Source organism: Vitis vinifera, chromosome 14, assembly GCF_030704535.1.
Source record: "Vitis vinifera cultivar Pinot Noir 40024 chromosome 14, ASM3070453v1".
NCBI classification, from domain to species: Eukaryota; Viridiplantae; Streptophyta; class Magnoliopsida; order Vitales; family Vitaceae; genus Vitis; species Vitis vinifera.
In genome coordinates, this window is record NC_081818.1 from 22,521,639 (window position 1) to 22,546,411 (window position 24,773).

The window sequence follows — 24,773 nt, forward strand, 5'->3', positions numbered from 1 at the left end:
TTATTATTATTATTATTATTATTATTATTATTATTATATTCATTTTTTAAAGATTTTTTTTTAAAAAAATATCAATTATAATTATATCATATCATATATGTTTTCATTTTAGTTTGTTTTTACTTTATTATTATTATTTTGAAATTTTGTGTTATTTATTATTTAAACTTTGGTATAAATATATAGAAATTTTTTTAAAGAAAAATCATTATAGATGAATTTTGAATTATGCAATCCAATAAACTCAAACAACTTGAGTTCAACTCAACTAACCCGAGTTAAATCTTAATTTAGAAAAATGAGATTGGATTGGGTTTGAGTTGAGTATCTCGGGTTAGAGGTCGGGTTAGATTGAACTTGGGTTAATTGTTTCTTATTTTGGGTTGAACCTTGGGTTAATTGTTTCTTAATTTGGGTTGAACTTAGGTTCGTCATCAACCCGATCAATCTGCCCAAGTTGCAATCCTAACCATGAGAAATGTGGAGAATATAAGAATACAATGGCTTTAGGAAAATTAAGGGAATGTTTAATAAAATTGAAAATAAAATAGTGAAAAAGCTTAATATTAAAAATTAAAACCTATGTATTATAAGTATTGAATTAATCTATTTGGTACTATTTTAGTTTTAAATATTAAATTTAATATTTTTTTTTCCACTTTTTAATTCTTTTATTAAACACCCCCTAAATTTAAAAAATAACATGTTGAGATTTTTTATTTTTTATTTAAAAAAAAACGATGGTTTTAGAAAAGTTATTAAAAATACGACCCAAAAGGGATCCGACAATTATACGTCCTTAATTGACCCAAAACACTTCATCATACGTGATTTTTCAAATCTTCAAAACTGTTTTCTAAATTTGGGCAAACATTTTATTTTTGTTTTTAAAAAACATTTTTTAGTGAACTCTAAAAACAGTTTGAGCAAAATTACCGTCTTCACATTCATCCCAATTTCAAAATTATTGGAATTCTTATATCAAATTTGTATTATTTCATTTACAAAATCGAGAAATCTATTTTAGCCTCCTTATATTATCTTTTTATACATACATAAAAAATATTTTTATAATATTAAATTCATATTTAAAAAGAATTAATTTACTCGTTTTAATTCCAATAGTTAAGATTAAGTTTTCCATTAATTTAATAATTCTAATTTTAAAAATGTATGTGTAAAAAATTCAGTTTTAATAATAATAATTAAAATTATTATTTTGTGCTAATTCCCATACTAATATGTCATCTCTAAATTGAAAAAGGGTGAAAAGCATGGCTTTACTCAAAAAATTTCCAGGCTTTTACGTCTACGGCTATGGCAAGCTTGGTTTTTCAATGTGGAGAGACCCAATTGGCGAAAATTGTTTGTGGAATAGTAGTGAAGGGTCACTGGAACAGTCTCTTGAAACCAAATGTTGGGTCTAATCTCACCTCAACGATCTTGAATCAGGTACTACTCAATCTTTCGCTAGATGGGTGTTGTGTTTCTTGGGCATTCTTCAAATGGGTTGAATCCAATTTAAACCATAAGCATTCCTTGCAATCTTCGTGGACCATGATTCACACACTTGCTAAGCACAAACAATTCAAGACTGCACAGAACTTGCTTGAAAGAATTGCTGTTAGAGACTATTTGTCATCGCCTTCAGTTTTGAATGCTGTGGTGAGGATCCATGATGATCCGGATTCGAATTCGCAAATATTGAGCTGGTTAGTGATCTTTTATGCGAATTCGAGGATGACCCAAGACGCGATTCAGGTGTTTGAGCACATGAGGGTGCATGGGTTTAAACCTCATTTGCATGCTTGTACTGTGCTCTTGAATTCATTGGCTAAGGCTAGGTTGACTAACATGGTATGGAAGGTTTATAAGAAGATGGTTCGAGTCGGGGTTGTTCCGAATATACACATCTTCAATGTGCTGATCCATGCTTGTTGCAAGTCTGGGGATGTGGAGAAGGCAGAACAATTGTTAAATGAGATGGAATCTAGATTTATTTTTCCTGATCTTTTTACGTATAACACACTGATATCACTATACTGCAAGAAGGGTATGCACTATGAAGCTTTGGGTATTCAAGATAGAATGGAAAGAGGAGGAGTGTCTCCTGATATTGTAACTTATAATTCCCTTATTTATGGGTTTTGTAGAGAAGGTAGAATGAGAGAGGCTTTGAGGCTTTTTAGAGAAATCAACGGCGCTACTCCTAACCATGTAACCTACACTACTTTGATTGATGGGTATTGTAGAGTGAATGACCTTGAAGAAGCCTTAAGATTGCGTGAGGTGATGGAGGTGGAAGGGTTGCACCCTGGTGTTGTTACTTATAATTCAATCCTCCGCAAGTTGTGTGAAGAAGGAAAGATAAAGGATGCAAATAGACTTTTGAATGAAATGAGTGAGAGAAAGGTTGAACCTGATAATGTCACTTGTAACACATTGATTAATGCCTATTGCAAGATAGGAGATATGGGGTCTGCAATGAAAGTGAAGAAGAAGATGTTGGAGGCTGGATTGAAGCCAGACCAGTTTACTTTCAAGGCACTGATTCATGGGTTCTGCAAGTTGCATGAGGTGGACAGTGCTAAAGAGTTTTTGTTTGAGATGCTTGATGCTGGATTTTCTCCTAGCTATTCCACCTACTCGTGGCTTGTAGATAGCTACTATGATCAAGATAATAAAGAGGCAGTTATAAGACTTCCGGATGAACTTTCAAGAAAGGGTCTTTTTGTTGATATCTCAGTGTATAGGGCACTCATAAGAAGGCTTTGTAAAATAGACAAGATTGAATCTGCAGAAAGAATATTCACTCTCATGCAAGGGAAGGGTATGAAGGGAGATAGTGTTGTATACACAAGTCTGGCATATGCTTACTTCAAAGCAGGGAAGGCAATTGCTGCATCAGATATGCTAGATGAAATGGATAAAAGGAGGTTAATGATAACTCTTAAGATCTATAGATGTTTCAGCGCTTCTTATGCTGGTGACGGTAGCATCCTAGGCCTCTTCTGGGATCATGTAATTGAGAGACGCCTAATTTCTAAAAATATCTTGAAGTATATTCAGCAATTGGATGTAAACTCTTAAAGGATCCTTAGACATGTCAATGAAGTCCCATACCAAGTTTATCATGCTATAAAGGGGTGGCAACAGATACCTGCTCCTCATTTTCAGCCCATGTTTTCAAGGTTATCTATCAAGTGAATGGAACAAGAGAGATTTTCTTAACATGCACTGACTGAACCAACAAGGGAATTGTTCCAATTAGGTTACAGAGAACCTTGTGATTTGCTAGAGGGTGACTATTGAGCAAATGATGCAGGTAATCTCACCATTGAGGGGATCAATGCAATCTCAATACTGGATATCTGGAATTTGGGGCTCACTATTGAATTTGCCATGGGGCATAGAAAAATTTTGTTTGTTCTCAATTCTCATCTGGAACTTGTTTGGGCTACAAGTCAACTTTTTCTCTTTTCACAATTTAAGTCCTAATGCTGGGCAGCTAGAAGGTTCTTCCTGTATAGCTATACTAGTCTCATGTGAGGTAATTTTGAAACAGTACTGTTTTTGTTTATTCACAAAGATCCATTTAGATTTTGGATCAACCTCAATTTTGATTATTGAGTTTAGTATGAACATGTTGTTTCCAATGAAGTAACTTGGTTCCTTTCTCAGAGTGATTTGATAGCATATTTCTCATCTTTTGAATTATCGCTACAAACCTATGGCACCAATAAACAAAATTCTCATCGTAACTTGTTTCAAATAGACTGGCAACTATGGTGTTATTGACCACACATTTCAACGTTTGATCACTATATAGGAGACTAGCAAATAGGGTGAGTTTCAAATGCTCGGTTGTATTGATCACAATTTATAGGTTATTCACATTCTTCACTATGTAAAATTAAAATTTTATTTGTAATATATAGTGGTTTTACTGTTTTAGATTTAGGTAAACTATCATAAGATTCTCATTTCAATCCCAAATGTTCTTGCACTATAAATGCCCTCGGGTGTAGCTCAGCAGTAGCGACCTCTGGCAATGAACAGACCTTTCTTGGGTCTTCTTTTCCATTTTTTTTTTCTTTTTTTTTTTTGTTTTTTGTTTTTTGTTTTTGTTTATTTTTTGGGGAGTGCACCTATTTATCCAGGAAGACTTAATTAATTTGACAGTCTTACAAAATTGTCTTGTGTCATTTGTACAACTTACAACATTTTCTATGAATCAGATGCCACATCTACCATGCTTGGGACTTCATTATTTGTTAAACTTGGATCTGCTGTAGTGAAGAATCAAAATGTGGATCTGTCAAGTTCTATGATAATTTGAATCCATTGAAATTTTTGGTATTGGTGTCTACAAATACCCTCCCTTTAAGCCACATGAACATGTTGTCATACACACACAACGAAGTTAAAAGTCACTTTTTTAGGTTTTGACTTGATTTGGGCTTTAACATGACTTGGAATTTGGCTTAAACAACGTCAATTATGCGCTTAAGTAGTTTGATCTGAAATATAAAAACTCTTTTATAGGACTGGATCTTGAAGCTTTGAAGATTCGAAAATACTTGCAAACCCTTTTGAAATTTTGAAGAAGTTTCAAATCCTTTTGAAGCTTTGGATCTCTTTTGAAGAAGCTTAGAAAAAGTTTGAAGGATATTTGAAGATTTTGGAGAGTTTAAAGACTTTCAAAGAAGTTGTGGACCTCCACCCTCTTCCTTCTTCATGAGCCAGCTCTGAAATTTACTTTCTTCAAATATGTACAACATTGAACTTAAATTTGGCAATGGCTATATAAGCACCCCCTGTGAGAACATTGCATGGCCTCTTTTATTGTCTGGGCACCATCATTCTTTGATAAGCTTTGGTAACCTGTTCAGTGTATGCTTTGTTCCATTATTTTTGGATTTCTGTCATGCTTTATTATAAATGTCTTGTCGGTCTTTTAAGTAAGCTTTCTGATAGTGAAATGACATGGATCTACGAGGACAATTACCCCATAATGTGAACATACCTCAGTGCAAATTATAGCAATAACAATTAATCTTAACTATTTGGAGTTGGTTATACATTAGGCTTTTCTATTCAGATGTTCATTTCATCTATTAAATAAAGGCTATAATGTCTGTCTCACTGCATTGTCTTAAGTTCCTTCTGCACTTCAAATTGTCCTCGTAGCATTTGAACTTGAATCAAATAACTTCTTCTTACTGGTGCATTTATTGGTCTTTGTTGCAAATAAGCCAGTTATCAATAAAGATAATTATGGGAAATCAATTACTAGCTCTTTTCTTTTTCTTTTTTGGTCAGGGCTCCATGTAAATAAATTGATAATTATATACTGACTGTGTTACAAAATAGGCATTATAAGCTGGTTGCAGTAGGACATAGGCTCTCTTAACCAATCTAGACTTCTGTTCTCTATTGGTTCCCATTGTTTTTCTTCCTGAAGTTTTCACTTACCAAATGGAAAAAGATTGGTAAATAAATATTTGTAGTACAAACTAACAAATATGTTCATACTTTCTCTGTAATCATCTTCTTTTTAGTCTCCTTTTTGGTGTACGAAAAATTGAAACCAAGTGAGATAATTAATCTCTAGCTGTCTTGAGACAGTCTGTTTTTCCATTGCTTCAATGCAGAACTATGAGATTTATTAAGTCTTTGTTTGGAATTAAATATTTGTTGTGCTCCAAAATGATCTTTCATTTCATTCTCTTTATGTTTAATATGGAGGGCTTGTACTTTAAGCAGTATTTGTTTTTCAAGTAGTGATTCTCTATGATTGTATATGCGTGCAGTTCTGTGTATTATATGTGCATGCACAGGTATGGAAGCCAATGAAAATACTTTGACGGGTATTTGGTTTAGGAAAATTGATTTTTTATGCTGTGTTTGTGTATGTTTTTCCCTTGACGGATATTTTTTATGCCAATGAAAATACTTTGACGGATATTTTAATACAAGACATAAGGTTTCTTTTCAGGGAGGAAAGACGGGCTAGAAAATGGAGGAAAATGATTGGAATTAGAGGGAGTGATTGGAAGCATTATGTTAGGAGAAATCTTAATTTGGTTAAAAGGTGTGTATGAAAAGAAGTCCTGATTGTTTAAGGGGACTTGTTTGGCAGTTGATCTCAGAAAGTCATGACCTCTTGCTGATGAACCCTGGAGTATATGAGGTACACCTTTCTCTTATTTTCTCATCTCTAAAAGTAATCTCAGTTTTTTTTTTCTTGATTCTTTTTTATCTGCTATATTCATTGCTTAATTTATCGTCATTGGTTACAAGTTTGAATGCAAGTTCCATGAAGAAAGATCTACTTCCCCTCATAGTTTTAAAACGTGCGCTTAAAGCGCGCCTTGGCCTGACTTGCAACCATTCCCTAGTTATAACACATTGCTTGCCAAGGCATGTGTCTTGTTGAAGAGGCATGCCTCATCTACTTTACTTTTCCTTTTTAAACATTTTTATTCTTCAAATTTCTAATTGTAATTGAAATTTATATAATTTCATTACTTTTTTTTTTTAATTGAAATCCTCTTTTAAATATTTGGAATCTTAAATTTTTTATTAATGGAATTAGATTTCGGATCATATTTTATAAAATCAATATGTATCCTAGGTCAAGTTTCACTTCACTCAGGCGTGTGCCTTGTCTTGCGCTTGAGCTATAGGAGCCTTTCACCTTAGGTGCCCCTTGCTCCTTTTAAAACTGTGCTTCCTCCCGCCTCTCTCTCTCTCTCCTTCCCTCCCTCCCTCCCTCCCTCCCTCTCTCTCTCTCCACACACACATATAGGAGGAGATGTAAACTGATTATGAGTCTATGAACATGGAGTCTCATCCTCATGGTATGGAGTAGTAAGCTTTTGTTTCAACTTCCAACTTCAATATTGGTATTGATTGATTTAATGCATATGAATGCTACTTTGACATGTTTTTGTTTTATTTTTCGTTGTACATGCAATAGACTCTACCTCTTTGTTATTGTGTTGGAACTGCTGTTGTCACTATAGATTAGCTCCGGTATTCACTCTTTTTTGTGCAGCTTTTAAGGCAAAGCTATTGCTCTTGGAAGTACCTGAAGCTTTAGGACATACGTTAGGATGTAACCTATCCAAGCATTTACTGGTCAGCTAGTTGGATGTCATGCCCAATCTAAACTGTGCTTGAGAGCCAAGTGGAACTCAATCTTGCTAATTCTTGTTCTATAATATGATATATTTGCTGACCTCTTCTCCTCAGTCATATACAATGGCAGAGAAGGGGCAAACTGGATGATTAGTTAGGCAGTTTCATTCCCATTCTTCTTTCTTATCATACCATGGCTTACAAGTTTGATGAAGTTACCTGCATTATTATATCTGACATAAGGTTCACATTAATCAGTTTGAATTTTTTGTTTATTAATGAATTTGATGCGTCTGGTGATTTTAATGAAATATTTTACTGCATAGCTGATGTGAGAACTAACTTGATGCCTGAACTTGCAACACTTCCACCCGTGGTGGCGGCTCAATTTAGAAGAGATATGTGGGTACTTGATGATTGACTTCTAACATGCAAGTTTCATTCTTTTATTAACTGATATTTGTATTGGACAGTGAAAAGAGGTTAAAGGAACCAAATAAAGTAGAGGTATTGAGTCTACTTTTGTGATTGTTGGCTTGTTATGCAATCAAATGACTTAAAGGCCACCTCAAGTGCATTAAAAGTTCACTAGTTCAGTAGTTTGGTTATGTGACAATTGACAATTGAAGTTGCAGGTCATGTTTCTCACATTGAAAGTTCTAGTCTTAGTGTTTGTTTGTTTGTTTATTTTCTTTCTTTGGTTGAAGCCCAAAAGCTCCTATGTTCTTTTGATTGTTGAGTTGGGGTAGTCAAATTGGTGCGAGGAACCCTTATGGGTGTGTTTCCCACTTTGTATGCCTTACCTTTGGCTTAAGAGGCCTAGGTAGCATATGTATCGAAAGCAAGGGGAAGGGGGACACTGGAATCTGTGTTTTGCTAGACACCTAAACAAGTGAGATGGAAATTGTGGAATCTTTTTTCTTAAGGTTGCAAGGGGAATTTATGAAAAAGGGAGAGAAGGATAGGGTGGTGTAGATGGGTTCAAGGAATAGTTCATTTTCCGTAAATCTCTTTATTCTATGTTGGAGTCAAGGGTGCTCAATCCTTTCCCACAAGGCATTATTTGGAATTTATAGGAACCATCTAAAGTGAGTTTTTTTGCTTAGGAAGCTTATTGGGTAAAGGCATTGGCTTTAGATCAACTTTAGAGGAGAGGATGGTCTTTGGCAAATAGATGTTACCTTTGTAAAAGCAAGGTGGAATCTTGAACACATCCTTCTTCATTGCATTAAAGCTAGGGGGTTATGGCACTTGTTATTTTCTTTATTTGGAGTTGTTTGGGTCTTTCCTTTTTCAATTAAGGAGACCCTCTTAAGTTGGCATGGCTCCTTCGTGCATAAGAAGGTCTAAAGAGCCTCCTTGTTGTGTATTTTTTGAACTTTAAAAAAGGAAAGAAACCGAAAAACATCTGAAAATGCATAGCAAATGACTTAATCATTGAAGAGCTCTTTTGTTAAAAGTTTGTTGGCATGAGTTAGGATGTACACTATAGAAGAATCAATGGCTTTAGTCAATTTTGTAGATTAGATGGGATTTAGATGAGGGAGGGAGCAAATTTTTGTATTTTCTCTTTTCCTGCCTATGCCTTTTATTAGCCATGATATATAATCTATGTGCCTTGGTGTATGACTCTTTTTTATTGATATATATCTTTTCTTTTCTTACTTATCAAAAAAAAAAAAAAATCAGTTGGGTGTAGCTTGAATTGTTGATACAGGTGGACTACAGTACTAGTTAACTTGTATGCTTATTTGTCATTAGGTGGAAGGATAACTCTTATCTAATCATGCCTATCCCATATTCCAAGTTATTTATCTCCTTATTCAAGATCCCCTCTTTAGTGGTCGGAAAAACTGAGAAATTGCAAAGGAATTTTATTTAGTTAGGGGCTAGGGAGAGCAAGAGAGACCATCTTATTAGCTGGGATTTAGTGTGTAAGTCTAAGGTGGAAGGGGGTCTGGGATTTGGTAAGATATCCTTAAGGAATCTTTCTCTATTAGGAAAATGGTTGTGGATGTCTCCTAGGGAAAGTTATACTCTATGGCATCAGGTTATTCTAAGCATTTATGATACACATACTAATGGATGGGATGTCAACACTATAGTCAGGTGGTCACATTGTTTCCCATGGAAAGCTATTGCAAGGTCTTTGAGGATTTTATTAGGTACTCTCAGTTTGTGGTAGGCGATGAGGCGAGAATCCGTTTTTTGGGAAGACTTGTGGTAGGGGATCAGCCTTTAAGTTCTCAATTTCTGGTTTATTGAGAATTGTCACAGTTAAAAACTTCTTATCTCATCAATTCTTGGGCCTTCTTATCTTTTTTCTTAGAATTTCAACTTTCGTTGTAACCTCTCTAATTTTAAGATAGAAGATTTAGAAAGATTAATGTCCTCTCTTACTTGTTTGCACTTATCTCCATCAATTCCAGATGTGAGAGCTTGGTCCTTATCTTCTTTGGGTTTATTTATAGTAAAGTCTTTCTTTGTAGTCTTGTCGAATCATTATGACCCAATTCATTTCCTCCCTACTTGTTTTGTTTGGAAATCTCAAGTCCCTCTTAAGGTCAAGTCCTTTGCTCGATTAATGGCACTCAAGAAGGTAAACACCAATGACATGCATAGTTGAGAAAATCCTATAAAGCCCTCAATTATGATGTTTTTATGTTATGTATGGAAAGTGGAGAATTGGTAGATCATCTTTTTTTACATTTTTCATTGACTTTGTGGTTGTGGCACATATTATTCATATTGGTTAAGGTGGATTGGATTCCTCCTAGGAGTATTTGTGACATGATGACCATTGCATATAAGGGATTGGGAAACTCCAGTAGAGGCGTGGTACTGTGGCAAACTGCTTGTCTGGCTTTGATATGGGTTGTGTGGTAGGAAAGAAATTCTAGGATCTTTGAGGATAAGGTGAGGATTTTAGAGGTTCTTTGGGATACCATTCATTTCCTTGCTTCCTTTTGGGCCTCTTGCACCATAAATTTTAAGGGCATTTCCCTTAATGTGGTTCAACTTGATTGGTTATCGGTGTGTACGTCCAAAGGTTTGGGATAGCAAGGAGAGATTGTTTTGTGTACTTTCCATATGGTGTACAGGTTTACTTAGTTTTTTGAAGGTTCCTTTTGTTTTGTTCTTTGTTTTTTGGAGGATTTCTCATCCTTCTTTTGTACATTTTAAATCCTTTTTTAATATATTACATTGTTGTTTCTCATTAAAAAAAAAATGTTTTCTTCCAGCAGAGACATGGACCTGGTCAAAGGTCCCGCTAGAATTTTTTGAAGGCATACACTGTGTATGCAGAGATGTTGGATATGTTCAGGTTTGAATCTCCTCTATCCCATCACTCTTCTATTTACTGTCTGTAGGATACTGAATGACATTGGATTGGTATTGCTTGAAATATAGGAATGGGAATTTTTAGCTGGTTTTACTGCTTCTTTATACTAGTGAAGAAGATGCATTTTGGTTGATGATTGCATTACTTAAAGGGGATGTTCATGCCACAATGGAAGGATTATATTTGGTAAACTTTCTTCCTTTCAATAGAAATTTTTGGTAATCTTTCTGTTTTAACTTTCGAGGAAGTTTGATCTCACTCTAGATGATGAAAAGCTTAAATTATCAGCTGTAAGTGACTAATGTTATGCAACTAATGGAGTTTGGATGCTAGAGTGACTTTGGCTTCCTGTCAAGTTAGGTAGCATGAGATTTTTTTTTTGAGAAATTTTTTGCTGAGGTTTCTGAAAGACAAAAACTCCCAATATAGTGTATTGGTTAAAATGATTCATGTGTTTTACCCAAGTAGCTGGAGTAAGGTTTTGTTGATGTGAGGTGAGTTGGATTTAGTGTTTTAGAAGAGTGTGGGAAGGAAGGATTGCTGTCTGAAAATCTTCTGTACCTCCCCACTTACAATGTACTGGGAAAGTCCAATGCCACTCTTTGGGAACAATGAAGCTTCATGTGACCTCTCTAGTCCAGGTGCGGTAGTGTGCATCCCCATGACATGTCCAATCACTGTACCTCTCTACCATAACTTCTTTAACAAGACATACCCTTAAGCATGGAAGTGTGGCCCTTTGCTTTTGACTTATTGTGTTCAGTAACATTCCACAATTGTAATTTTTGTATTAACTGAAAAGAATAAACATACTGCGTACGGGGATTTAATTCTAGGAAAACAAGAAGTTAAGGGAGATGTGTTGAAGGTTTTTAAATTTGAATGGGAAGATCAGATCCAAAAATGATAGGTGATGATGTTTATAAACTTCTGATGGAAATTTAAAAAAATAACGTTTTCTTTCTTGTATTGATTAAGAAGGATTAGATGGTATTTAAAAGAGAACAATTCAACAGTCAAGGATAGGTCATAGCTGAACAATAAGGAAAGAAACAATCCTAGGAATGTTTTCATAATACACAAGGGAAGGAAATCAAATTAATTTATAGAAATAAATTGATTGATTTTATTGAAGGAAAAAAATCAATCATTTGACTAGTTCTACTAAAGGAAGAAATCAATCAATGATTGTATTTGTTTCCATTTACGCTGTCAGACAGCTTGATAGAACCAAATTTCTGAACTTTTAACACTGCCCTTCAAGCTGGTCGTAAATATTCATCATGCCCAGCTGGCTTATCAATTCTTGAAATTATTGTCTTGGTAAGTAAACACTTTGTAAGAACATCCACCAATCAATTTTTTGAAGAGACATGGGACATACAAATTTGACCACCTTATAGTTTCTCCTTAATGAAGTGTCTATTTATTTCCAAATGTTTGGTTCTGTCATGCTGAATGGGATTGTGAGCTATGTTGATTGCGGCCTTGTTATCATTATAGTCTCATCAAGTTGTTATTGGACTGCTGAAGCGTTTTCATTAGAGACTTAAGCCAAAATAGTTCACAAATCCTTAATGTCATTCATTTAAATTCAGCTTTAAAACTTGACCTTGCCACTACTGTTTCTTGCTCTTCTAAGTTACTACGTTACCTCCAATAAAGGTGCAGTGTCTAGAGGTGGTTCTTCTATCACTTGCTGAGCTTGCCCAGTTAGTGTCAGGGTATGCTTCTATCTCCAAATGATTATTTTTTGCAAAGAGAAGCCCTTTTTCTGGACTGCCCTTAAGGTATTTCAGGATCCTCATTACCGTATTCATGTTATCTTCGTTTGGAGCATACATTAATTGACTAACCACTCTTACTGCAGAGGCATTTCAAGTTTGTGACTTGCATTGATTAGTGTATCACTCGGCCTGTATCCCACCATACTTGTCCTTAAGTAGATCCGTAACATACTTTCTTGGTGACAAAAAAACTCACATCTTAACCTTGCAACCTCTATATCAAGAAAATATCTTAGATTCCCCAAGTCTTTAACCTCAAATTCTTTAGCAAGAGATCCCTTTAGTCTTCCTATTTTAGCAACATTGTTCCCTGGTTGCAACGATATCATACACATAGATAATAAGGATTGTGATCATACCTCCTTTGGTATGCTTAAATAACATTGTGTGATTGGTCTGGTTTTGAAGATATCCCATCTTTCAAAGGAAGATTGTATATCATTCAAACCAAGCCCTTGGTGTCCCTTTCTATCCAGAAAGGGATTTCTTCAGTTTGCACACTTTTCCTCTAAATTTGGTCTCAAATTCCAATGGTGAATTCATAAATATTTCCTCTTCCAATTCTCCATGTAAGAAGCCATTTTTTACATCCAATTGATGTACTGGTCATTCAAGATTAGAAGCCAAGGATAGTAAGACCCTTATTGTGTTCATCTTAGCAACTGGTGTAAATGTCTTTTAATGGTCAATACCATATGTTTGCATGAAACCATTAGCAACAAATCGAGCCTTGTATCTATTGACAATTCCATCATATTTAAATTTCATTGTGAATACCCATTTGCAACCTACTGTTTTCTTTCTAGGTGGTAGTTCCACGAGCTCCTAAGTCTTATTTTTGTCCAAAACATGCATTTCTTCTTGAACCGTCTCTTTCCACCTTGGATCTTCTAGGAGTTTTGGCATAATCTTAGGAGTATTCACACATGAAAGATTGGTATTAAAGGCTCTAAAGGATGGATTGAGTTTATTATAAGACACAAACTTGGAAATAAGATGTTGAGTACATGACCTTATACCCTTTCGAATAGCTGTGTGCAAATTAAGATCTGACATGGTTTCTTTAACATGCTCAGAATGGGTAAAGTCAGTTTGATTTTCCAGCCCACCATGTTTAGTTCAGACAATTGGCAGGGAGGGATGTTTTCAGCTTCTTTATTCCTCCTAGAGTAAACTTTTAACTCTTTTTCTTGGTCATGATCTCTCAAGTGTCCTTGTTATCTAACTTCCCCTTCACAGAACTCTCCTCAAGTTCAATTTGAAGAGTTTCGCAGGTGATAGATGGAATAGTAGATATGTTAGACTCCAGTAGGATTGACCAAAACTGATCTTGTCTCTCACTCTTTCAGTGGGCAGAAGTTTGGGTAAAGTAGGCGTTGCTTTCAAAGAATGTGACATCTATAGAGACAAAAAACCTAGGGGATAGGGGATGGAAGCATTTATGACCCTTTTGTATTGGTAAATATCTGAGGAATATGTAATGGATCAAGGATCTAACTTATTCCTATTCTGGGTATGGACATGGGTAAATGCAGTACTACCAGACACTTTAGGAGTTAGAGAAGAAAAAATGACCAGAAGTTGGGTAGATCTGTTTAAGGTCATTTATAGGAGTGTCAAAGTTAAGAACAGGGGTTGACAATCAATTTATTTCTACAAATTGATTCAATTTCCTTTCCTTGTGTATCATGTAAATATTCATAGATTGTTTTGTTTCTTTTTCTACAGCTATAATCTAATGGTTGGATTTTTTTTTTCTTTTAAAAGTCATGCAATTCTTCTGAATCAATACAAGAGAGAAGTTTTTTTTTTTTTTTTTTCCTCGATTTTTATCATAGTGTCCAAGCATCAGTTGGTGGGAGGTCATGTGTTTGAATCTTATCACCACATGTTTATTTTCCCAATTTATTAAGTCCATGTGTAAGATAAAAAAAGAACGGCTCCATGTGAGGGAGGATGTTGGAGAGCATGATATACATTGTGAATCCAAATCCTACAAACTTAAGTTTTTAGGAAAATTGGTTGTTCAACAACTTCATAAAATTGAAGCCAAACAATGGATAGGATTTCAAGTCAATTGCTTCTATAATATACTAATAGGTATAGATTTATGGTCAATATCTTAGCACAATTGGTGGATGATAGGATAGTACATAATATATACCAAAAATTAAGAATTGTTTTAGTATCCAATTATTGTCTGGTTTTGGATAGGATTGCATATGTACACCAAAATTAGACAATAAATGTGACTCTATGTTATGAGTCAGCTGTGGTTCCAAGAAGAAATGAACTAGTATGACCCTTTGGCTTTTCTTTTTATTTGTTTTCTAGGGCCTGCAAGGCTCTGCTATACTCCATAAACATCTGTCAACTTCTTTTGCCCAGATCTAAAGATTCTTTTTTTTTTTTTTTGGCCAACATTAATGGAAAATTTAGTCAACAACCTTAGTGACAGGATCTTGCCATGAAAAACTTGGATCCAGTTTAGATTAGGTGCCCCCAATGTTGTTAATTTCATCACAAAACCCAAACTTAGACTGTAAATTGAAGTTGTCAGATTAGACAAAACCTGTCTCCTAACTTGATGATCAGTAACTTTTGAGATTGCACCTCCTAGAATGATAAGTCATATTTTGACCTTTCCTTGTGCTTCCCTACCATCCTCAAAGTGATAGGTTAAAAATTATCAACAGGAATAGTTCATTAACTGCTCATTACCAAATTTATCATAAAAAGAAACTGATTCTTTATTGTTATTATTATTTTTTACTTTATTGATTACACTGTGCAAACTTATGCTTTTGTTGTATTATGTGGGTTACATGCTTATAATTCAAAGATATAGTTCTTGGTTTTTGTGAGAAACATTAATTTAAGCCAGTATTATGGGATGTTTGTGCTTGGAGAAACTTATGAAGATTCTAAATTTCTTGCCTTTAAGCTGTTAAGGTCTATTTCTTGTAAGCCACCTTGACAACAATTTTAGCAGAGTTCCTTCCCTGAGGTGCTTTAAGTTTTTAAGTTTTCTGATGTTTAGAACAAGCATTGAACTGGCCATAAGTTCATCATTATGTCAAGCAACTCAAGTATCTTGTCTGTTTGTGATGATTACAGAACATATTCCAGTTCTCTGAATATTATAATCTATGCTTGTGGAGTAGGTGGGGTTGCCTCTGGTACAGCAATACCTTTTCCGTTTGACAACTTGGTGAGGAAGCTGTTGCCAAAGCTGGGAGAACATTTTAGTCAAGAAGTAATAAGCCCTGGCATGTATGCAAGTCAGTGGTTCATGACTGTTTTCTCATGCCCTTTCCCATTCCATTTGGCTCTTTGAATTTGAGATGCCTTTCTTTATTAGGTGAGTGGTCTAAAAGCACAATAAATTCTCCAATAAGCATGCCATTATTTGGTTCTAAGAACATTTTTATTGCTTGGGCTGGGTGTTAAAATTGTTTTTCAAGTTGGTTTGGCCCCTACTGAAGCATTGCCATGTTGACATAGTATCCCTGGTCTTCATGCCCTTTAGATCCAAATAGTCAGTACCTTTTATGCTTATTGAATGAATATATTATATTTGATCAGATAAAATTACCTTTCGAGAAACTCATACATGCTTTGCTTAACTTCCCTGAGGATGCAATGAATCCGGACACACCATTAACAATGGCCTACTCAATCACGGTTCTCTCTCTCTCTCTCTCCCTTTACCTCCTTGGCATCTATAAAAGAAAATTTTGATAATCATTTGCTTACAAATTTGACTAATTTGACTCATGTGCACTGTACTGCAAACAATAAGCATATTAATTCATTGGAATCGCTGCTTCTGTTTTGTATTTTCTGTTTCACAAAATGTTTACATCAGGAGAAATGCACAAATGTTTGAATCAACTGGAACTAATGAGAAATTTATTAAGAATATTCAAATCATAGAGTTTCTTTGTCTCTGACCAGAATGGTGTTGCTTTCATTTAGAATGATTGCTGTGAGTTTCCAAGGACCAAAGAAAACTCTTTTAAAGATACCAAAGAACAAAATAGATCCTCGCGTCATTTATTTTTGGAAATTGCATGGGAATCTCATTCCTTCACACTCTTTTGGAATTTAGTTACATAAAAATATTACTGAAAGATCTCGATAATCTTCGTGATGTAAAGTGTTAATTTATTTCTGACACAAATTATTATTTACATTTTATGATAATCATGGGTGAGTTGTGCTTGTATTAACTCATTGTTCTCATAAGGTAATAAACATCAAATAACTTCTTGGTAGAAAAGTGAGCTCAAGCAAGTAGCAACATAATGAGAGACTGCATAGCCTACGAACGGCTGGAACATGTAAAGAATAAGTACCAAGGCATCTCGTCCCTCAACTACACAGGTATTTTGACTCATACAGAAATGTCCATGGTGCTTCATACCAAGTTACACACTGTTTTATAATCGGCATTCCTAGATTCAGGCCCTCTTTTTCATTATCTAGATACTTTGGTCCCAACTATTGGGGTTCGTTACACAGCCTTTGTTATGCCAATTCCCTCCCTTCTAGCCATGTTTCCTTTGTGCATAAAGCCATATCCTTGGTTCTTTTCCTATCATTTTGCAGCATTGAACCTACATTTGTGGTTGGTTTGATTTCTCATTGGCATAGGAATGCTTTGTGATGCATATAACAAAGCAATCTTAGACAAGTTCCCTACTGTTTGCTGCCAATCAGACGTAAATTTTGCTTGCATTTTCATTACCCTTTATTATTCAAGCAAATGGAAGTTAGGATGACTGTATTATGCCAATGGAAATTAAATCGGCTGTGTTATTGACTTCAAAACCATGTGAATTGTGTTGGACATGAGATGACACCACTAGGCATATGGAATATGCTCATTGCGCTGCCAATACATGCATCTAACCAGTAAAACTAGAGTCCCGATGAGTTGGTTCTTTCCTTGCATAGATTTTTGAAATGATTGATACGGATTCTGGGTTATTTTCTTTCCCATCCCAAAACACCACCGCCCCCCACCCCACCCCTTCTTTTTTTTATTGATGGATTACCCATCCTTCCTTCTACTTCTTGCTTTTTTATCACTAGATTTTGTCGTTTCCTATAAAAACAGAAAGAATTGGAAGACCACATGAATCTGACTCCAAGATACACCGGTTCCTGACATACATATTCAATTCCATGCTCGTTTCCTAGGAAACGAGATTCCTCATTGGTAATTTATTAATGATTCTGATTCACAATTTGTATATATATGTTTTGTTTAGTATCTAAATGACTAGAGGAGCTGAAGTTGGAGTATGAGATGCAAAATGGAAAGCAAGCTTAGTCTGGAGAACCTAGTGGAAAGCAGAAATAGCTGCAGCAAAGATACTTCTCAACTGGGAAGAGTTAAGCCGAGAAGTCTGAACCATATATATGCTGATTCTTTTGTTCTTTTATCATGTTATCTTATATTGCACGAGGAAAATGCATATTGAACAAGAAGGTTATCAATGGGGAATTCGCCAAACAGTTTCTTGCATGGATTTATGCTTAAAAATATTATGTGCTATGCAAAATTCCATTTTGTATGCTGAAATCGTGTATCAGACAAAGTGAAGTGGTGGAGAGTGTTGTTATCTACTCATCTTGTGATAAGGCGGTACCCCTTGATGTAACTCTCTTAGATTTTGGGGATATGGATGAAAATAATTAGGAAGTAGTAGTTGGGTCCCCCTCAAAATCAGTATATAGAGAATGAATGAAGTTATTTAATCATTGATGACCTGTTTTTCTTACCTAACGGACGGCCTACAATCGAAAGAAGTCAAAAGGGTGGCCCTGGTGACCAGCTCATGCAGGTATGGCGTTCCTATCCTCTCGAGTCCCGACACATTTGCAGGTAAACTTATTAGGCAAGGAGTACGATGCTGCGCATGCATTTCTTCCAGTGTTTTTGATTTGATATATACCTCACGGCTCTTTCCCTGATTTGATCTGATGGGCAGCAACACCCCACATTATATGTCCAAAAGGGTTAGCGAATTTGAGAAAAATGGTGGTGGGCTACAGCTATAATGGTAGAGGGTAGGCTTGTACCACATTTCAAGGGAGGCCAGCATTATTTCATACCAAACAGAAAAGTAATCTCCAAAATGCATTTTGATGGTGCGTCCCAAACACTTCCTTGCTTCAAATGGGTGAGTGTTGTTTAAGTGGTAAGTCTGATACACCAAACTTTCAGTCATGACTCATGGGTAAAAAGAGAGACTGTTTTTAAATAACGACCCTTTTGATTGATGTCCTTTCTGAACGTGTGGGTGGGGCACTGGGCGCTGATGATATTGGGTCTGACACTTCATAGTTTATACTTTATACCACTAGTAAATAATAATAATGCAGCACTTTCCTGGGGCCGCTGGAAACGAACACAAACTTTGGAAAGGAAAAACGAGGGCCAGGTCAGGTGAATCCCGTCCACGTGTGGGGTGGTAGAAGTACAAGTGTAGAACTAATTTTGCCACCTGTTACAACCCCTTATTTATTTATTTTATTAAATGGAAAGATGGTTTGGCACGTCATTGCTTTTCACGCCACTCCCATTATTTAGTAAAATATCCACCATGCCCTCCTCCGCCTACTCTTCGCCCGGGCCGGCCAGGCATTACTCTCCTCAAATGCCAGCCTGTTCCAATTTGACTTCAAAAATTTGCTTAGCCTAATTGGAATTAAGAAGGTTAATTTAGAGGTACCATAAATAGCCATCTACTAGAAAAGGAAAAAACTAATAATTACCGTAAAAATAAAAGAAAAAAATTAATTAAAAGATTTTTCTTCCTAAAATAGTCATAGAATTAAATTTTGAGCCTTTTACGCTATGATCATTGATTCTTCATATATTATTTTCTATATTTAATAATATAATATAATATAATATTTTTATTTATAAATTTAAAATATTTTAGTTATGAATATTATTAACAAAGAAATAAAAAGTAGGTATTGAATTATAGTTATAAATTATAGAACAGTTTTTTAAAATAATACTAGCTATGTGAAGCATTTCATACCTTTTTTAAAAACAAGTATTAGGGTGTAATATAATTTTTATTTGAAATAAATGAAAAAGGAGTATATTAAGAATCAGTATACTCTCTTGTTAAGTTTCATAAAAGTCCCCATGCACTTTTAAATAAAATCTCTATTTATATTTATAAAACTCTTTTTAGGATTAAATTCTTAAATATTCCAAATATCCCTTTTAGAATCAAATACCACTTTAGAGATAATCACAATTTTTAAAACTTGCTAAAAAGTATTTTAATTTTTTTTTAGAATCGAACACAAATTTAGAGATAAGTATAATTTTAAAATTTATCAAAAACCATTTTTGGAATTAAAAATATAGTAAAAATAAAATTAGGAAATAGAAAGTATTATCTTCTTAATTTCTTGTATTAGTCATTCTAGATGAGGTTTGAATGTATGAAAGGAATAAGACAAGAATAAGACTCAAGAAAATAAATTGCATCTAATTAATAAAAAAAATAAACAAAATTATTAATTAAATAAGATATCCTAACATATTTTTTTATTTTATATTTTAATTTTGTTAAAGTAAAAAATAATTATGACATAATATATTTCATTGGATATTACATGTTGCATTCATTTTATTGGATATGATGTTTAAAAATATTATATTTTATCAAAATAATATCATACAATATACATGTTATCTGCTATGAAAAACAAATATACTCTCAATTTTAATGAAATTTCAAAGGTATTTGGTAAATCAATTTAATGACATAATAATTTAATTTAAGTTTATTAAATACATTAAATATATTTATTAAAGTAACTTAATATTAAAACTTAAAATTAAAATGATTCTAAGTCTTAAGTCAAAATAGTTCATTTATTATTACTTAAATCTAAAACTGTGTTTATAAAAAAAATGAAATTGAGATTTAAATCATTAAATAATTAAGTCATTTTAAGTTATTAAATTGATTTACTAAATATACTCAGTTTGTTTTTTGAAGATTAAAAGGTAACATCATCAAAACAACATTTTATTTCAAATTAAGCAATTTTGAGTGTGGTGGTTGAAAAAGGAAATTAAAAAAAAAGGAAAAGAAAAGAAAATATAGAAACATAGAAATAAGAAATATGGCAGAGCAAGTTATTGGTGGGTTTAGGAAAATTAAGGGGGGTATTTCACAAAACTAGAAATTAGGTATTGGTGGAAAATTAATCAATTTAATACCATTTTAGTTTTAAGTGTTGTTTTAATTTAACCATTTCAGAAAATTACGAAGATTGAAAAGTTATTTCACAAAATTAATAAAAAAAATATTTATATAAACCAATCAAATCGAATTTACTTAGAATTATAATTTTATTAGCTTAAGAAATTAAAAAATAAACATAATTTCGACTATATATAAATAAGAATAGAAAATGTATAAAAATAAATAAATAATTAAATAAAATTTATTAGAATTTTAACTTTATTATGTTAAGGAATTAAAAATAAATAAAAATAATTATTATAATATATGCATAATGATATAAAAATAAAAAAAATAAATAATGTAAAAAAGTAATTCTTATAAATCAATTAAAATAGATAATTTAATTTCTAATAAAAATAATTATTTTATATATAAAAAAAAGGATAAGAATGAAATAAAAAGTTATAAACTATAGTATTTATAATTTAGTGATAGTATTTTGCTATAAAGGATTATCTATCTAAATGAATAAAAAATGTTATAAAATGATAAAAAAATATATCATATTCTAATATTTTTTATTTAAAAAATGATTTATAAATATTTTTTTAGTTATTTTTTAACCATAAATTTAACTTTATAATAAAAAATATTTTTGAAAAATAATTAATATAAAATTTTTTTTGATAAAAATAAATAAACTTATAATATAGAATATGAATAATATATCTCACCGGTTATTCTCATTTCAAACCCTAAATCGGAAGATAAAGAGGAAAAGAAAAAATAATGATTTGAAGAAGTAGTTGTTCAAATCATTCCCAATGCAAACTTTCATATTTTAGAAGAAGAAATTGAATTTAGATTTAAGGTTTTTTTGTCAATTTTGTACAATAAGGGTTAGGGTTTGTTTTTCTAACAAAAAATAATAATTTATTAATTAAAAAAATTAAAGATATTATATTTTTGATATGTATGTAATTCAAATGTATTTTTTTTTTTTTTTTTTTTTATTTGTTGATATTGACAAAAATTTATTAGGGCGCATGATGAGATGAAATAGTAAACACAATGAGAACAGAAAGCGCACGAAGATTTAGAAAGCGAGAGAGAAGAAGCCAAAGGGGCTTGAAAAACGTGGAGGGTGTTATGGTCATTTCCGGTTAGCAATAAGTGGCAAATAATTTTTCGAGAAAGTCCAGGTAAGCACAAGGGGCAAGAACCGTAATAATCGATCGTTTCACTGGCAATCTTAAAACACGCTGCCCTTCGGAGTGGCTATATAACGAGCCCATCTACGCAGATCTCTCCCACACTTCTTGAAAACTTTCTGTTGAACGCAGATTTCGCAGATCGTTATCTTCCTTCATTTTGGGATTCTTTCTCGCTCTAGGGTTTGCTTCCAACCATCGCCGTCGGGGTTTTAATCAATTGCAGTAGGGGGTTTTAATCAATTGCAGTACGTTTTCTTTTCCGTTCTTTTCCGTTTTCGATCGATTCTTTCAATGTTTTATTTGATTTCAAGGTTTGCCTGTGGTGATTTTCCTTTTTCTTTTCTCTGGTTTGTTTTTTTATTGATTTTTGCGGGGTTTTTATTTTATTTTTAGGGTTCGATCTTTCAAGAAAGAGTTTTGAAAGCAGTTACCATTCCTGTGGTGGTCTTCTTTATCTGTAAGTATTGTTTTTTGGTTGATTTTAATGAATATATATATATCTGTGATGATACTGAGTTGATAGTAATCTTCAGTTGTTATCTATCTGTGTCTGTTTAAATTTTGTGTTATAATCCATCAATTTGTGATTCTGAAATCAAAGCTGTTAAAAAAAATTGCTTTTTTTTTTCTTTGTGCGGGCTTGTTTATGTTGGCGCTAAACAAGAATACATTCTGTTTGGTTTCCCAGAATTTATTTATTTATTTATTTGTTTTGGGGGATTTTAATTTGATTTGATTTAAAGATCTTGCTTTTATTATGGAATTGTTTGTTTGGTTTTGGCTAGTGGGGATAATGTAAACATCTATATTATATCCATATATATATATAGTGGTTGGATTGGAATTGCTGGCCTCAATTGCATTTATTCAGGCCGCAACACAAGGCTAGCAAATTCATCCCTAACTGTTTTGATTTGTATTCATATTTCTAAAACTTTTCCTTGCTATCTTATTCTTGTCTTATTTTAATTACATATATTCACACTTAAAAACATATACACATCTCCCTCTTTCCTTATGAATATTGCCTAGGAATGATGTGCCCTATGTTTTTTTCTGCTTTCTCAATTTCTTTTTTTTGCCACTTTTTTTTCTTATGTGGACATTGTGCTGTTTTACTTCTGCTTGTGCATCATCACTGTTCAGATTCAATATTTTTTTCATAATGTTAGAGGCTTTATTTTGTTTTATTATTATTATTGGGTTTTGGGACTATTTACCGGGTTAGTGGTTTCACATTTCGTTTTTTATGATGGTTTGTGCAGGTGAGACTGAATGAACTAATTCTCATGGAGTCGAAATGTGCGAAGAAAAAGTCTAGTAGTAGTAAATCTATGTTCTACGAAGCTCCTCTTGGTTACAGCATTGAAGACATTCGACCAAACGGTGGAATCAAGAAGTTCAGAACTGCTGCTTACTCCAACGTGAGTAGTTCTACTGTAATTTTAATTCTATTGGATGTTACATGATAACAATTTTTGTGCTTGCAAAATGAAAAGATTTGTGCAAGTTATACGTAGCAATGTTATCTAACTTTTTCCCTTACCTTCTCTTTTATATATGCAGTGCGTCCGAAGGCCATCCTGAGATTCCCTTTAGTGTTTACATAACCACCTGAGGTGGTTCATAGTGCAGTTTACTCTATTTAGTATTTCTTTTATTTTCTGTGTCCCTCCCCTTGTTCTCTCACTCGTTCTCTCCCTTTCTGAAACTTCATTTGCTCCTTCAAAAGTAAGATGGCGTTGCCTGTTTCTGCAATTGGATTTGAAGGCTATGAAAAGAGACTTGAGATATCATTTTTTGAGCCAGGAATCTTTGCTGACCCTGTTGGGATGGGTCTCCGTTCATTGTCTAAAACACAATTGGATGAAATTCTAGAGCCAGCTGAATGCACTATAGTCTCTTCATTGTCAAATGATGATGTTGATTCATATGTCCTTTCTGAGTCTAGCCTTTTTGTTTATCCTTACAAGATTATCATCAAAACTTGTGGGACTACAAAATTACTTCTCTCAATCCCACCCATCCTTAAGTTGGCTAATAGTCTTGATCTTTCTGTGAGATCTGTGAAGTACACTCGTGGAAGCTTCATATTTCCTGGTGCACAATCATTTCCACATCGTAACTTCTCTGAAGAAGTAGTTGAACTGGATGGTCATTTTGGCAAGCTTGGAGCAGGCAGCAAGGCTTACATGATGGGTAGTCATGACAAGCCACAGAAATGGCATGTTTACACTGCAGCTGCAGAGTTTACTGGTCGATTGGATCCAGTTTATACTCTAGAGATGTGCATGACTGGTTTGGACAGGAAGAAAGCATCTGTCTTTTACAAAACTGATACAAGCTCGGCAGCTGTGATGACTGAAAACTCTGGTATTAGGAAAATTCTTCCAAATTCTGAGATATGTGACTTCGAGTTTGATCCGTGTGGTTACTCAATGAATGCTATTGAAGAGGATGCAATTTCTACAATTCACGTCACACCGGAAGACGGTTTCAGTTATGCTAGTTTTGAAGCAATGGGCTATAATCTCAATGATGATAGTTTGACCCAGATGCTTGAGAGGGTTTTGGATTGCTTTCAGCCTGCTCACTTTTCTGTGGCACTGCATGCTGATGTTGAAGGCAAGAAACTTGAATATGACTTTCCCCTGGATGTGATGGGATACTATTGTGAGGGAAGGAGCTATGAAGGGCTTGGGAAGGGTGGTTCAATCATCTACCACAGCTTTATGAAGTCTGAAGAGTGTGGCTCTCCCAGGTCAATTTTGAAATGGAGAGAGAACGAGGAAGAGGAGCAAGTTCTTAAGAAAAAGTGATGGACTGGATGTTGCGGTCCTTTTTTTACTCTATATAGAATAAATGAGGGTGTAGGGGCACCAGTATGATTTATGGTTTATGTTTTAGCTGTATTGGTTTGGTTCTTATCAGTTTGGGTTTTATGTCTTTATGTTGATTCTCAGGTTTAAGTGCTAGACCTGATACTTTATAAGTAAACTGCTGCTTGTTTTTCATTATATCTTTTATTCAAAGATTGAAAGGGATGATGTGCAAA

The 24,773-nt window shown here is 33.8% G+C and overlaps 2 protein-coding genes across 10 annotated transcripts; both read left to right on the top strand.

The window, feature by feature from the left end:
• Positions 1–1,261: 1,261 nt before the first annotated feature.
• On the top strand, positions 1,262–17,903 carry LOC100259956 (pentatricopeptide repeat-containing protein At5g38730). 7 transcript variants are annotated; one of them, XM_059742761.1, is made up of 8 exons: positions 1,262–3,550; positions 5,999–6,193; positions 10,389–10,468; positions 10,555–10,672; positions 15,438–15,634; positions 15,859–15,957; positions 16,523–16,659; positions 17,550–17,903. In XM_059742761.1, the coding sequence occupies exon 1, from the start codon at positions 1,318–1,320 to the stop codon at positions 3,088–3,090; it is 1,773 nt and encodes a 590-aa protein (XP_059598744.1). In that variant the 5' UTR covers positions 1,262–1,317; the 3' UTR covers positions 3,091–3,550; positions 5,999–6,193; positions 10,389–10,468; positions 10,555–10,672; positions 15,438–15,634; positions 15,859–15,957; positions 16,523–16,659; positions 17,550–17,903. The 7 variants fall into 7 exon arrangements, with proteins under 7 accessions (XP_059598744.1, XP_019080247.1, XP_019080248.1 ...); XM_019224702.2 differs by having other exon boundaries at positions 15,859–16,659; XM_019224703.2 differs by lacking the exon at positions 15,859–15,957.
• A 3,768-nt stretch (positions 17,904–21,671) lies between these two features.
• On the top strand, positions 21,672–24,773 carry LOC100265287 (S-adenosyl-L-methionine decarboxylase). 3 transcript variants are annotated; one of them, XM_002282668.5, is made up of 4 exons: positions 21,790–21,963; positions 22,112–22,175; positions 22,984–23,142; positions 23,285–24,773. In XM_002282668.5, exon 4 carries the CDS (start codon positions 23,455–23,457, stop codon positions 24,535–24,537), a length of 1,083 nt encoding a protein of 360 aa, XP_002282704.1. In that variant the 5' UTR covers positions 21,790–21,963; positions 22,112–22,175; positions 22,984–23,142; positions 23,285–23,454; the 3' UTR covers positions 24,538–24,773. The 3 variants fall into 3 exon arrangements, with proteins under 3 accessions (XP_002282708.1, XP_002282704.1, XP_059598555.1); XM_002282672.5 differs by lacking the exon at positions 22,112–22,175 and having other exon boundaries at positions 21,672–21,963; XM_059742572.1 differs by having other exon boundaries at positions 21,801–21,963; positions 22,984–24,773.